Raw genomic sequence first — 14070 nt, 5'->3', positions numbered from 1 at the left:
CCACACCTCACCTCACCTCACCTCACCTCACCTGACCTCACCTCACCTCACCTCACCTCACCTACCTCACCTCACCTCACCTCACCTCACCTCACCTCACCACACCTCACCTCACCTCACCTCACCACACCTCACCTCACCTCACCTGACCTCACCTCACCTCACCTCACCACACCTCACCTCACCTCACCTCACCACACCTCACCTCACCTCACCTCACCTCACCACACCTCACCTCACCTCACCACACCTCACCACACCTCACCCTCACCTCACCTCACCTCACCTGACCTCACCTCACCTCACCTCACCTCACCTCACCTACCTCACCTCACCTCACCTCACCTCACCTCACCTCACCTCACCTCACCACACCTCACCTCACCTCACCTCACCACACCTCACCTCACCTCACCTGACCTCACCTCACCTCACCTCACCACACCTCACCTCACCTCACCTCCCACACCTCACCTCACCTCACCTCACCTCACCACACCTCACCTCACCTCACCACACCTCACCCACACCTCACCTCACCAACACCTCACCACACCTCACCTCACCACACCTCACCTCACCACACCTCACCACACTTCACCACACCTCACCTCACCTACCTCACCTCACCTCACCTCACCTCACCTCACCTCACCTCACGTTACCTCCCTTACCTCACCCTCCTTCAGCACAGGATGCTCTCCTCACCCCTGCTTGGGTATGTATCTTCACCATCTGGTCTGTGTTCCCTCACAATCAACTGTTCCCCACAAATCTCCTCTCTTTTCACATTCTTACTTTTCCTCTGACCAAATGACTGCCAAACAGCTGGTGCCAACTGATGACTCCCCTGAATTCATTACCTGACCAGATGGCCTCAGACAGCAAACACTGTAAACAAACTCCTTCTCTCTCTCCCTCCCTCTCTCTCTCTCTCTCTCTCCCTCCCCCTCCCCCTTCTCTCTGTCTCTCTCTCTCTCTCTCTCTCTCTCTCTCTCTCTCTCTCTCTCTCCTCTCTCTCTCTCTCTCTCACACACACACACACACACACACACACACACACACACACACTCGGCTAATCCTCACTTGGGGTCAAGGTCATCTACAGCTCTCTCTCCTCAGCTTCTCTGGTCCTTCCTTCAATGCTTCCTACCTCTCTCTTTGCACGGCTCTTCAATGCCCTCCACTAGCTGCAATCCCTCTTGCCGCTGATACCCCCGTCGCCAATGCCCTACCCCACTACTGACTGCTCCCCTTAACCATCCAAGTCCCACTTTGGGAACCAAAGCCAAGTCCTCTCAACCTTTCCAACCCAAGGCCCCCAACCTGTTACAGACCATCCCTCTCACAGTTTGCCGAGAGCATCTCAATCATCTGTTTTAAAAATATTTCTCTTTTTTTTTTTTTTTTTTTTTTTTTTTTGAGACAGGGTTTTTCTGTGTAGCCTTTGCTATGCTGGACTTGGCTGGTCTACAAACTCGAACTCACAGAAATTCGTCTGCCTCTGCCTCTCAGTACTGGGATTAAGGGTGTGTGCCACCATGCCCAGCCACATCCGTCTCCTCTCTGTCCAGATACAGTGCTTTGCCTCACTCTGGAACAGATGAGCCTTCCCCTTCTTCCTTGTCTTCTGTCACCTGTCTTTGTTTCTTATTCCATGCTCTTCATCCCTCTGAGACAAACAAATCCCCTTTGTGCCCAGAACTTGGTCTTGGGAGGTCTTAAGCTGATACCATTCCTTATATTATTAGCAGATGCCCTCTGTGGGGCAGATGTGGCATTTTTCAAGTGACCATGTTGTAAGATGTGGCACCCTGGCTCATGGCTCACATAAATGATCAAAGCACTCAAAAGGCAGAGTCAGGAGAATCAGGAGTCGTAGCCTGGGCTACACAGTGAGACTCTGTCTAAGGAAAGCTCTGGCACTCTGCTTTATTCCTCAGCCCAGAGTGATCTGCGCTGTGGTTTTGTCAAGGTCCTGCCTCTGTCTAGTCTTTGTTTCTTCTCTAACTCTAAATTTGGCTCTATGCTCTCTTGATATTTCTTGGAGATCCAAAATGGCCTTTTGTTGCATTTACTTCCTACTTATATCAAGCAAAGCTAGTTTCTGTAACAGACAATTATAAACTATTTAAGAACTGTATAAATTTAGGTGACAGAGGTTGCAATAGTATTATTGCAAAAATTGAAAAATTACTAAGTTAATTTGAACCCATTACATTGAAATGCTGGTAAGAAAATAAGGTAGGTAGAAAATAAATCTGAAGTCGTTGCTGTTGTTAATAGTTTAAATACCTGGCCAGAAGTCAAGGAAGGAAGGGTTTGTTTGCAGGAGACTGTCCATCATGGCTAGGAAGGTGTGGCTAAGAGAGCAGGAGGCAGCCAGTCACAGGGACACCAAAGTGAGGAAGAAGAGCGGGCTGGGTACTGATGGTCACTTGCCTCTCCTGCTCCCTTCCTTCCTTCCTTCTATTCAACCTTGGCCCCCAGCCTGTGTTTAGGGTGGGTTTCCTCCTCACTTAAACCTCTTTGGACCTGTTCTCACAGGCACATCCTGATTGGGACGCCCTAGGGTGTGCTTCCTAGGTGATTTTTTTCTCCATCCCCCGCCCTCAACCACATGTCTCTAAAACCCTATCAAGAACAATGAACCGGGCTGGAGAGATGGCTCAGAGGTTAAGAGCACTGGCTGCTCTTCCGGAGGTCCTGAGTTCAATTCCCAGCAATCATATGGTGTCTCACAACCATCTGTAATGAGATCTGGTGCCCTCTATACATGCAGACAGAACACGGTATACATAATAAATAAATAAATCTTAAAAAAAAAAAAAAGAAAAGAACAATGAACCATAGCACATTACTCAGCTCTCTAAGAACTAAACACTGGCTTCCCTTCCCTCCCTGGCTGGGTCTGTCTAGCTGCCTCGGTGATAGAGAACTCTCAAACCTGGACAAATGGCTGAGGTGCCTAGTTAACATATCAAAGTGGACCTGGCCACCAGGTTTTCCCAGTGTCCCTCAGTCCCTGCCTGCTTCAGGGCCCTCCTGGTTGGCATATCCTGTCTCCTACCCTAAACTTTCCAGCCAGCAGCTGGGCTGCCCTTCCCTGTATAATCCAGCCATTTTGCTATGCTGGTCCTTTTGGCTCTTTTACTCTACCCTTTACCTGCCTGGCCTCTTGGTCTGGCTCTTCCATCTCCCCTCCTCCTTCTCCTCAGGTGGCGTGGCTCAGGGTCACTTTCACTTTGTACTCTTCGCAGATGTCTCTGCCCCTGGCTATGCTCTCCCTTTTAGCTACAGTGAACTTTTCCCTCCACCATACCTAAAAGCAGTCTCGCCCTTCCTTTTTATTTCTTTTTTAAAAATTCATCTGCTGAGAACCCCAGGTGTGGCATAAATGAGTCCCCTCCCAAGGAGCTGGACCGCTCTGAGCCAGGCTGCTGGCCCGACTCTCCTAGGGTGCATAGAGATCTTTTGTTTGTTTGCTGGCTTCTGCCATCCGTAAGATTCGAATCCAAAATTCTAGAGTCCTACTCTCTGCTGCCGCCTTCCTCCATCCGCTTTCTCACCACTTATCCGTCCTCTCTGGGCTCTGGGCTGCTGTGCCCTCCACATTGTCACCTACTTGTCTCCTGGTTCCTGAAGCCTGCTATGCCTCTGGCCTGTTACCCCCATGTGGCGGTCTCTCTTTTCCCCTACTCTCTCCTCTCGCCTTCTCTGGATAAGTGCCACCACGGAGCTCCCTGCTTTGTCTACTTTTACTACAAAATCCACACTAATGTGCCAGGAGTGTCCTCTCGCCCCAGTGGGCTCCAGTCACAAGGACAAGGAACATCTTTCCTCTGTGATCTGGAACATTTGCCTCTCAGACGAGTTTCCCTTTCCACTTGGGGACGCCCAGATGGAAATTCTTGCCATAGTGAAATGCATCTCAGCTCAGCTAGCTTTCTCTTGAAATATTTTTCTGAATAAACTTTTTTATGTGAAGGAAGGCAATGAGGAGATGACTGCTCCTAGGAGTGGCTGAAGAGAAGGGTTATTGTGTAGACACAGAGAAAGCCAGCCAGAGCACAGACCTGGCTCTAGGCACCACAGGAATAGGTTAATGGAAAAAGCCATGTGCTCCTTTGCCAGAGATACGGAAAATTACTCCTTTCAGCAAGTAGGTATCATCTTCTTAAGTCCCCCGAGGGAATGCTGACTTTTATCTAAACTCCAGACTTGGGAAAGGAATTTCTTGAGACCTAACACCACCATTAGATTCCTGGAAACCTAGCTTTATCGTTCCTGTTTGAACTCATGTGTTGTCTCCTATTGTTAGTGTCAGAGATTAGACTGCACCTAGCATTTGAGGACCTACAAAGTGTTCTTTATGGACTTTCCAAGACACACCACCCACAACTGAAGACCAAGAAAGCACCTTCAGCCCTCACAAGCATGGAAGATCCAGGTGCCGGGTTCATTGATAGCACCTGCAGCTTTTGCTTGCTTCCTCAGTGGCAGAATGGGACAGCCCCTACTCTCTCCTGAGCCATCACCACAGACAATTTTCAACTGGCACAAAGTAGGTACCAATAATGTAGTACACAAACATACAAAGACATGAAGAAATAAACATCTGTTCTGGAACTTTCCCAGGGATATGTACTTAGACACCTACAGTCTGAAGTGGAGGGTTCTCCAGAACCCATGGCAGTCTATATAGTTGTGTCCCTTGGTATCTGTGGGGACAGGTTCTGGGATTTCTTAGGGAAACAAAGTCTGCAGATATCCACATCTCTTCTGTAAGATGTATAGAGAGGCATGCACACCTCGCCATATACTTTACATCATCTTTAGATTATCTGTAATGCCCAAAAGAAGTAAATGCTGTAGAAAGAGCTACACTGTGTTGTTTAGGAACTGCAGTCCTGTGCCCATAATAACTCGCTAGTCATCATGAACTGAACACATGATACTGGTCACAAAAAGGCTCAACAGAACTGAAGTTCTTATTTAGTGACACTGCTGCCAGCTTTAGTTAGAGCACAGTATAGTTAGCACATGTTGGTGGGAGTTCCAGCTACGTAACAGATACAGTTTGAAAAGAGGGTGAGAGAGGGAGCTGCAGGCACAGGTGACTGCATTGTCATGTTTATGTGTTTTACTGTTATTTTCACATGCTACTTAAAAAGAGTTACTATAAAACAGATCTTGCCAGGCAGCTATAGCTCATGCTGTAAAGTCTTTAGACTACATCATTTGTTCATATGCTTTATTTAATATACTGTTTCATTTATCATGTCCCTAGGAGCAATACTTTAACATACACACACACACACACACACACACAAACACACACACACACACACACGCACTCTATGATGTTTGCATAATGATAAAATCAGGTAAGCAAGCATGTTTGGAAAGCACCCTCATTCAGAAGTGATGACGACTGATGATAGGGAAAAGATCTGGGGCTAGAGAGATAGCTCAGAGGTTAAGAGCACTGATTGCTCTTCCAGAGGTCCTGAGTTCAATTCCCAGCAATCACATGGTAGCTCACAACCATCTGTAACGTGATCTGATGCCCCCTTCTGGCCTGCAGGTGTACATGTAGGCACAGTCCTGTATACATAATAAATAAATAAACAAATAAATATTTATAAAAAGACATCTGTGTGGATTCCATTACCAGCCACCTTAAAGAGCCTAGCTATGTAGTTCATATCAGCGACAGCATAACTTTTGTTTCCACTGGTGCTTGGTTGAGTTTGCAGATGGGAACTCAAGGACAGGGGCCTGACTAAATATCCATGCTCCTCTCTAGCCCCAGCCCTCAGCTCTCCTTAGGGACATGAAGAGCAGGCTCTGTCTTCTGGAGGCAATGTGGAGGAAGGAGGAGGACGAAAGGAGCAAGGCTTTTGAGCTTACCTGCAGTTGCAGGGGAAGCAGCTTCCAGCCACCTCTGTTTTTTAAGCTCTTTCATCCTGGAAGGAAGCAGACCACACATCAGCTCACAGGCCTCTTCCAGACAGCTTTACCAAGGCAGTGGCCCAACTCTCACCTGAGCGGAGCCCTGGGCTTCTTCCTCTTTAAAGGCTAAGCCAGGAATCAGAATGATGGATCTAAAGAGCCATGTCTACCTAAATTTGCATCCTTCTCCCAGCTGTTAATTCTCTCTTTCATCTTAAAACCACAATCCTGGGGCTGCAGAGAAGACTCAGTGGTCAGCTCTTAGCACTGGCCGCTTTTCCAGAGGACCAACGTTTGATTCCCAGCACCTACCTGATGGCTCACAATCCATCTGTAACTCCAGTTCCAGGGAATCTGACACCATCTTCTGGCTTCTGTGGGCATGAGGCACACACAAGGTGCGCAGACATACATGTAGCCAAAATAACCACACACACACACAAATAGTAAAATACTAAAAACAAACAAAAACAAAACCCTGTAGCATTTGTCCTGCAAGGATTCTTAAGTGTCATTTTCTGGGCAGAAATGAAAAGGTGTATGGTCCGGAAACAGAAAGTGATTTTTCTCAAGGTCACGCAGCAACTAAGAATCAAAGCCAGGGCTGCACCCCAGTCTTCCTGGCCAGGGCTGCACCCCAATCTTCCTGGCCAGGGCTGCACCCCAATCTTCCTGGCCAGGGCTACACCCCAGTCTTCCTGGCCAGGACTGCACCCCAGTCGTCTTCCTGGCCAGGGCTGCACCCCAGTTTTCCTGGCCAGGGCTGCACCCCAGTCTTCCTGGCCAGAGCTGCACCTCAACCTTCCTGGCCAGGGTACCCTGCTCTGTTTAATCCTCCCAGGAGAGGAGAGGGAGGCCCTTGTTTGGGCAGCTGCAATCTCCGTCCTTTCTCAACACATCAGCCTGAATACATACATAGTGAATGCCTGACTGGGCTCAGGTGAGAGTCCTTATTTGAAAAGGGGGTGAGAGAGGGAACTGCAGGCACAGTGAAGTGAGAGGCTCAGATTCTAAACGCACTTTGCCAGAGAAGACATCAAAACAAAATAACCTTTTTTTTTCTTCCAGTTCTCTGAAAGAACCTATGTATTACTTGTATTTAGAGGAATTATGCATTTAGAATTATACATATATACTTACCAGTGATAATAAAATACGAAACCAATGATAATCGCAGAAGCAACATCCATGAAAATCCACATGAACGTGTAGTATCCTGGTGTCTGCAAAACATGAGCCAACTGAAGGTGGGTAGATCGCTCTACAGCTGGAAGGTTTTGAGTCCCTTGCTTATCTACTTGGGCTGAGGGCCCACAGGGAGTGAGGACAGATGACACTACCTCCAGCTATTCTAACAGCCCCCTCACACAAGCGGGGCATCTGCAGGGAGTCCAGGGTGCCACCCCTTTCATCTTCCTTGACTCTCAAGGCAGACGCCTGTGGGAAGCACAGAGAAATCACACGCCAAGTCTGTTCTGGACCCAGGACTCCAGTCCAGGTTACCTGACACCTTGTGCCCTGTTTCTGTAACGTGATCTCCAAAACCTAGCTCACATGCATATTGTTCTGGGAAGCCTTCAGTAATGCAGCTTTCTAGGGCTACCTACAGACCTAAGGGATCAAAACCTCCAAGCGACAGGGGGCCCACTAGGCTGTGAGCCAGTACCTGGGCACCACTGCTCGGACTCAACACTCATCACAGAAATGCAGTTCTGTGAAAAGTATTTCCTTTGTACTCACACAACTGCCCCTCCAGACTCTCCCAAGTCCAGCTGTTGGCCCCAGCACTCTGGGAACTCTGTCTCCAGCGCTGGCTCACATGCTCTTCTTAACGCCTCGCCTGATTTCTCCCTCTACTCATTGCGTTGTTACTTGATGCTACAGAGCTGGTGGGTTTTTTAAAAGTCTTTTTTAAAGCCTTTCTGCCCAATGCCTAACTTTCAAAGGAGCAAAATGAAACTTTTCTTTTAAAAACGTTTTCTTTTTACTTGTGCCACATGTGTACGTACAGGTGTCTGCAGCATCCAGAGGGGGCACTGAACCCCCTGGAACTGGACTTGCGGGCAGTTGTGAGCTGCCTGATATTGGTGGTGGGAACAAAACTTAACTCTTTTAGAAGCGCAGCAAGCACTCTTGAGTGCAGAGCCATCTCTCCAGCTCCTAGACGGCTGTCCAGTGGGGAATGGTAGGGTGTGCCTATAGTCCCAGCTACCCGGGAAACTGAGGCAGGAGAATGACTTACGGCTAAGAGTTTGAGGCTAGCAGGAGTGGCACATTGAGACTCCCTTACAGCTGTTTTCTGTCCCAGTCAAGATATCCAGGCTCTGTTGCAGTGCCCAGCTAGCCACGGCTCCCTCCACAGGCACTGAGTGCTTGGAGTTAGCTGTGGCTGCAGAGCACATCTTCAGGTCCACCAGGCCCCCCAGGGTGCCAGGGTAAGGTGGCTACAGTGTGGCTGCAGAGCACATCTTCAGGTCCACCAGGCCCCCCAGGATGCCAGGGTAAGGCGGCTGCAGTGTGGCTGCAGAGCACATCTTCAGGTCCACCAGGCCCCCCAGGGTACCAGGGTAAGGCGGCTGCAGTGTGGCTGCAGAGCACATCTTCAGGTCCACCAGGCCCTGCAGGGTGCCAGGGTAAGGCAGCTGGGTTGGGGCTCACGGACTTCAGAGCATTGTATTCAAGAAACAGTTTCACTTTGCAGTCAAAGGGAGCCAGCTTTCTTCTATAATATGACCTGTTGTTGCTGCCATACCTCGTGTGTGTGTGTGTGTGTGTGTGTGTGTGTGTGTGTGTGTGTGTGTGAATGTGCTTGCACATGCTTAATCCTGCGATAACAGAGCTCTAAAGTCAGGCCTCACTGTGAATCTTACATCATGAGACCATGGACCAAGACACCTGAGAGCTCCAGTTTCCTACTGGGGATAATAACAGTTATGCCCAATGATGTTTAATTGCAGCCTGTAAAATGCATTGTAAAGATTCAACAAAAAAAGGACCCGGAAGCGTTTGGGAGAAGAAGGGAGAAGCACAGCTCCATTACTCACAGATGCCTCTGTTCTGAAGTAGCTTAACTGCACACGGAGCTACAAGGCGGTGGGGGACACAGAGCACAATCTGACCAGGCTTAGAAGGATCTGGACAAGCAGCTCACCATGAAGAAGAGAGGGTGACTAAGGTGATGCAGGAGCTCAATGTTGTCTGTGGTCACAGAGTTGATGCTAGAACACCAGGCCAGCGAGAAGAGCCACGGCTCATTGATGACGTATACGTTGATGTGGATTTTAGCTGCCTTATAGTGTCTGGAACAAAAACAGAGCCCACAGAGTGTTTCAGCTCAGATGAACGCTCAGTAACGAGAGGGGACCAAGCACGTTTGTGAGAAGCTACTGCCTAAATCACCGGGCAAGCGGCTGTTCCCAGGCCAGCTTAGTATTCACTGCCGCAGAAAGGGCTCAAGCGAGGTAAGGGCTGGTCCCGTCCTTCTGCTCCTGTAGCACCAGTGGAGCGCCAGTCAACAAAATGTCCTAAGGGGGACGTAGCAAAACAAAGAAAGTGGAAAGAGGAAGGAGAAAGAATTGGGGGGGGGGGACAGCAACAGACAGGAAGTTGCATTTACAGCATTTACAAATTTGCAAATATCTCCACCACAACCAAGCTGTCGTTGAGAAAACCAATTTCGGAGGAGTACACGGCTCCTGGATGGCCTGCTTCTACAAGCCACTGTCCGCTGCCTTGGGCAGGCGGGTCCCACAGGATTCTCTCCTGTGCCTCTCACCCTGACTCTGCACTCAGCGTTTTCTGTTTGACTGCGAGCAAGTCGCAGAGCAGAACTCCTGCTAGCCCACCCTTCTCTGTGACCCAGGCCTAGCTCAGCTCGTAGCTCCATTAGTGTTAAGTATTAATTGAAAGAACAAAGTCAGCACCAGTGTGGTTTAAACAAACTGATCCTATTACACACCTGTAGGAGGAGATGAAACTAAAAAGTAACAGCACCAAAACCTACCAAGGGTATAGAAACTGGGTCATGCTGTTGGCAGGAATGTAAAATGGGACAGCCTTAGTGGAAAAGTCTGGTGGCTTCTTATGAAACATTCAGTTACTATAGCCAGGAATTTGACACATTTATCTCTCACATAAAAACTTATATTTGCATACAAGCCCGTATGCAAACAGATGGAAATAACCAGACGTCCTTCTGCTAGTAACTGATTATACAAACCTTGGTATACACACCACTGAACACTATTCAGCAACAAAAAGGAACAAATTTTAGATAAACACCTTGGATAAAATTTACAAGGATCATGATAAGTGAAAAAAATTAGTCCTCAAATAATATGAGTTTGTTCATTCTTGAAATACACATTATAGACATTTTGCCAGGGGTTAAGATTTTAGGCCATGGGGAAAAGGATGGAGGGACATAGGGTGTGGCTAGTGGAGGACAGTATCAAAGACACTTATGATGATAGCTCAGGAGTTTTCTCACTCCCAACTTCACTGCCACATTATTCACAAAGGCCAAGACAAAGAATCAGCCCAAGGATCTACCAATAGATTAAGAAATGGATTTAAGCCGGGTGCGGTGGCTCATGCCATAATCCCAGTACCCAGGAAGGCAGAAGCAGGTGGATCTCTGTGAGATCGAGGCCCAGCCTGGCCTACAAAGAGAGTCCAGGACAGCCAAGGCTACACAGAGAACCCAGTGTATAAATAAATATATTTATAAATAAATAAATAAATAAAATGGTGCTTATGTACAATACAGTCAACCTTTTAAAAAAGGAACTCTGTTATCTGTCCCAATGTGGATAAACATGGAAAACATTATATTATGTAAAATAAGCCAGGAGTAGAAAGACAAATATTGTGTCATCTCATTTAAATATGCAATCTTAAACAGTCAACCTTATAAAAGTGCAGAGTAAAATGTCTATACCAAGCATTTAAAAATATGTGTGGAGAGGCTGGAGAGATGGCTCAGTTTGTAAAAAGCGCTGCCTACTCTTCCATAGGGCCCTGGTTCAAATCCCAGCACTCACATGGAAGCTAACAATCACTTGTAACTCCAGTTCCAGGGAATCTTATACCCTCTTCTAGCCTCTGTGGGTACTGCACATATGCACACACATACCCTGCACACATGCACACACATACCCTCCACCTATGCACACACATACACTGCACAGATGCAAACACATACACTGCACATATGCACACACATACCCTGCACACATGCACACACATACACTGCACATATGCACACACATACCCTGCACACATGCACACACATACCCTCCACCTATGCACACACATACACTGCACAGATGCACACACATACACTGCACATATGCACACATATACCCTGCACATATGCACACACATACACTGCACATATGCACACACAAACACTGCACAGATGCACACACATACACTGCACATATGCACACATATACCCTGCACATATGCACACACATACCCTGCACACATGCACACACATACCCTCCACCTATGCACACACATACACTGCACAGATGCACACACATACACTGCACAGATGCACACACATACCCTGCACAGATGCACACACATACACTGCACAGATGCACACACAAACACCGCACAGATGCAAACACATACACCACACATATGCACACACATATACTGCACATATGCACACACATACACTGCACATATGCACACACATACACTGCACAGATGCACACACATACCCTGCACATATGCACACACATACCCTGCACATATGCACACACATAACTGCACATATGCACACACAAACACCGCACAGATGCAAACACATACACCGCACATATGCACACACATACACTGCACATATGCACACACATACACTGCACATATGCACACACATACACTGCACATATGCACACACATACACCGCACATATGCACACACATACCCTGCACATATGCACACACATACACCGCACATATGCACACACATACCCTGCACATATGCACACACATACACCGCACATATGCACACACATACCCTGCACATATGCACACACATACACCGCACATATGCACACACATACCCTGCACATATGCACACACATACACTGCACATATGCACACACATACCCTGCACATATGCACACACATACACCGCACATATGCACACACATACCCTGCACATATGTACACACATACACTGCACATATGCACACACATACCCTGCACATATGCACACACATACACTGGGGCATACACACATAAACGAATAAATTGATCTCTAAAATATGTATGGAGTGGTGAGGAATTAGAATGCAAAGAAGGAGCATCATCTATACATTGTAAATGTTTGTTGGCAAAAGAAAGGAGGGAGAAGAAGCAATGAGAAAACAGGATTCAAAGATGATATAAAAACAATGGCAGGGAGAAAAGGAAGCCAAGGAGAACTTATATTTTGTAAATGTTATAGCAATGATGCATGCCAAGAGAGGTGGTCAAACACTTACCTCAGCCCCCTGTAGAACAACCTCTTATAGTCAACATTTATTATAGTAATATTCTCTTTTGTAAGACGATCATTGGACCATAAACGGCCCACGTGCTGGAAACCAGGAGCCCTGGACCTGACATAGTCCCTATCATGACCTGGCAACCAAAATATCTGCAAGGAGAAACAGACAGTCCGTCAGTGGATGCAGGCAGCCCAGGGAGGATGGGTGGAGCTCCATCCCAGCACTGGGGTAGTCTACAGCAAGCAGAGAAAGATCCTAGCCCTCAGTGAAGCAATCAGAAAAAAATCAAAAAGTTGTTTCCTTAATTAACACTTAAAAAGGGGGGAAGGCTGCTGTGGAATTGAGTTTCCCCAGGACCTTTCCATCCTCTGGAGTCAAGTAAGAACACATGGTCCCAAGCAGAATAGGCAAGGATTCTGTTGGTAAGCTATATCCCCAGCTCTCTTTAAATTTTTTTAATTTTAAGGCAAGTCTTGCTGAGTTGTATAAATTGGTGTTGAATTTGTTCTACAATCCATGCAAGCTTTAAACTTACCTTCCTCTGACCAGAGCAGCTGGAATTATAGTCAGTATGTCCAGGCCTGGCTTATAGGCACTATTCCTTTTTTCCCCTGCACATGTATGTGTGTGTAGCATGCATATGTGAATGTTCACATATATGTGAAGGTAATGTATGCACACGTGTGCACATACATGTAAAGGTAAAAGGTCTACACTAGGCATGTTCTTTATTGTTTCCCATTTTCTTATTTAAGACAGGGTCTCTCACTGATCCTGGAGTTTTCCGATTCCAGTTAGTCCAGCTGTCAGTCTTGCCCTGCCCTGTCTCTGCCTCCCGAGTGTGGAATTACAGGTGGCTGCCGCGCCTGCACAGCTTTCACATGAGCCCTGAATAGCTAAACTCGCACTTGTGTGCCAAAGGCCTCATGACTCGAGCCATAGCCTCAACTCCTAAATCAGCCTTTACACTGCATTAATTTATATTTTGCTTAGAATAACAAACAGTTTCAATATTCTCCCCTACTGTGATCATTTTAACTGGCTCATTCTCAGACTGCTGTCTGAATCCGTATAAACAATAATTTTCATTTCAATAGGAATCAGAATCACTTAGAGATCTCAGAAAAGACTTAGACCATAGGCTAAATTCAACTATGCTCCTGGACAGGTTACCCACCTCCCACCTCTGCCATAAATACTGAGGAAGACATACCAGACGCTGCTCAATTTTAGAGTCAAGGATGACCTTTACTACTCTTCGGACGAATGTATTTCTGAGAGGATGTCCTGGTGGAGGGCCAAAAAGATCAAATATTACAAACTTCTTCTCCTTTTTTGCCAGTTCCAACAACTCCTCCAGCTGTGCGATTGACTGGTTGCTGGCTCTTTTTTTATCAGCCTCTGATAAAGATTTCATGCCCCAAAATGGCTTATGCTAAAAATAAAGAAAAATTTGGTTCTTGTTGGCATAGTGTTATTGTGCATTGTTTACAGTTTACCCTTGGTCATTCAAATGCTGATTTCTCTACCCCACTGTCTGGTTCCAATCAAGACATGGCATTGTAATGTTTATTCTATGAATCTCCTGTCTCAAGTTTGTGTAAACATGC

At 47.0% G+C, this 14070-nt stretch overlaps 1 protein-coding gene across 6 annotated transcripts in view; it reads right to left on the bottom strand.

The window, feature by feature from the left end:
• The window catches only part of GDPD4 (glycerophosphodiester phosphodiesterase domain containing 4), a 91192-nt gene that overhangs the window by 19107 nt on the left and 58015 nt on the right, over window positions 1-14070 (bottom strand). For all 6 annotated transcript variants that reach the window (XR_014776592.1, XR_014776593.1, XR_014776594.1 and 3 more), the window contains 5 exons: window positions 13674-13895; window positions 12455-12609; window positions 9107-9254; window positions 7096-7178; window positions 5914-5969 (listed from right to left, as the gene is read on the bottom strand). Coding sequence is in view for 1 of the 6 variants with exons in the window: in XM_084768206.1 (XP_084624332.1) it covers window positions 5914-5969; window positions 7096-7178; window positions 9107-9254; window positions 12455-12609; window positions 13674-13895 (664 nt within the window). In the remaining 5 variants the exon portion in view is untranslated. The remainder of the gene's footprint in view (window positions 1-5913; window positions 5970-7095; window positions 7179-9106; window positions 9255-12454; window positions 12610-13673; window positions 13896-14070) is intronic.

The sequence above is a fragment of the Acomys minous genome (assembly GCF_964271855.1).
Source record: "Acomys minous genome assembly, chromosome: 2".
In the NCBI taxonomy this organism is placed as follows: Eukaryota; Metazoa; Chordata; class Mammalia; order Rodentia; family Muridae; genus Acomys; species Acomys minous.
Note: the sequence above shows the minus strand (reverse complement) of the source record. Positions and strands in the feature narration are given on the sequence as shown.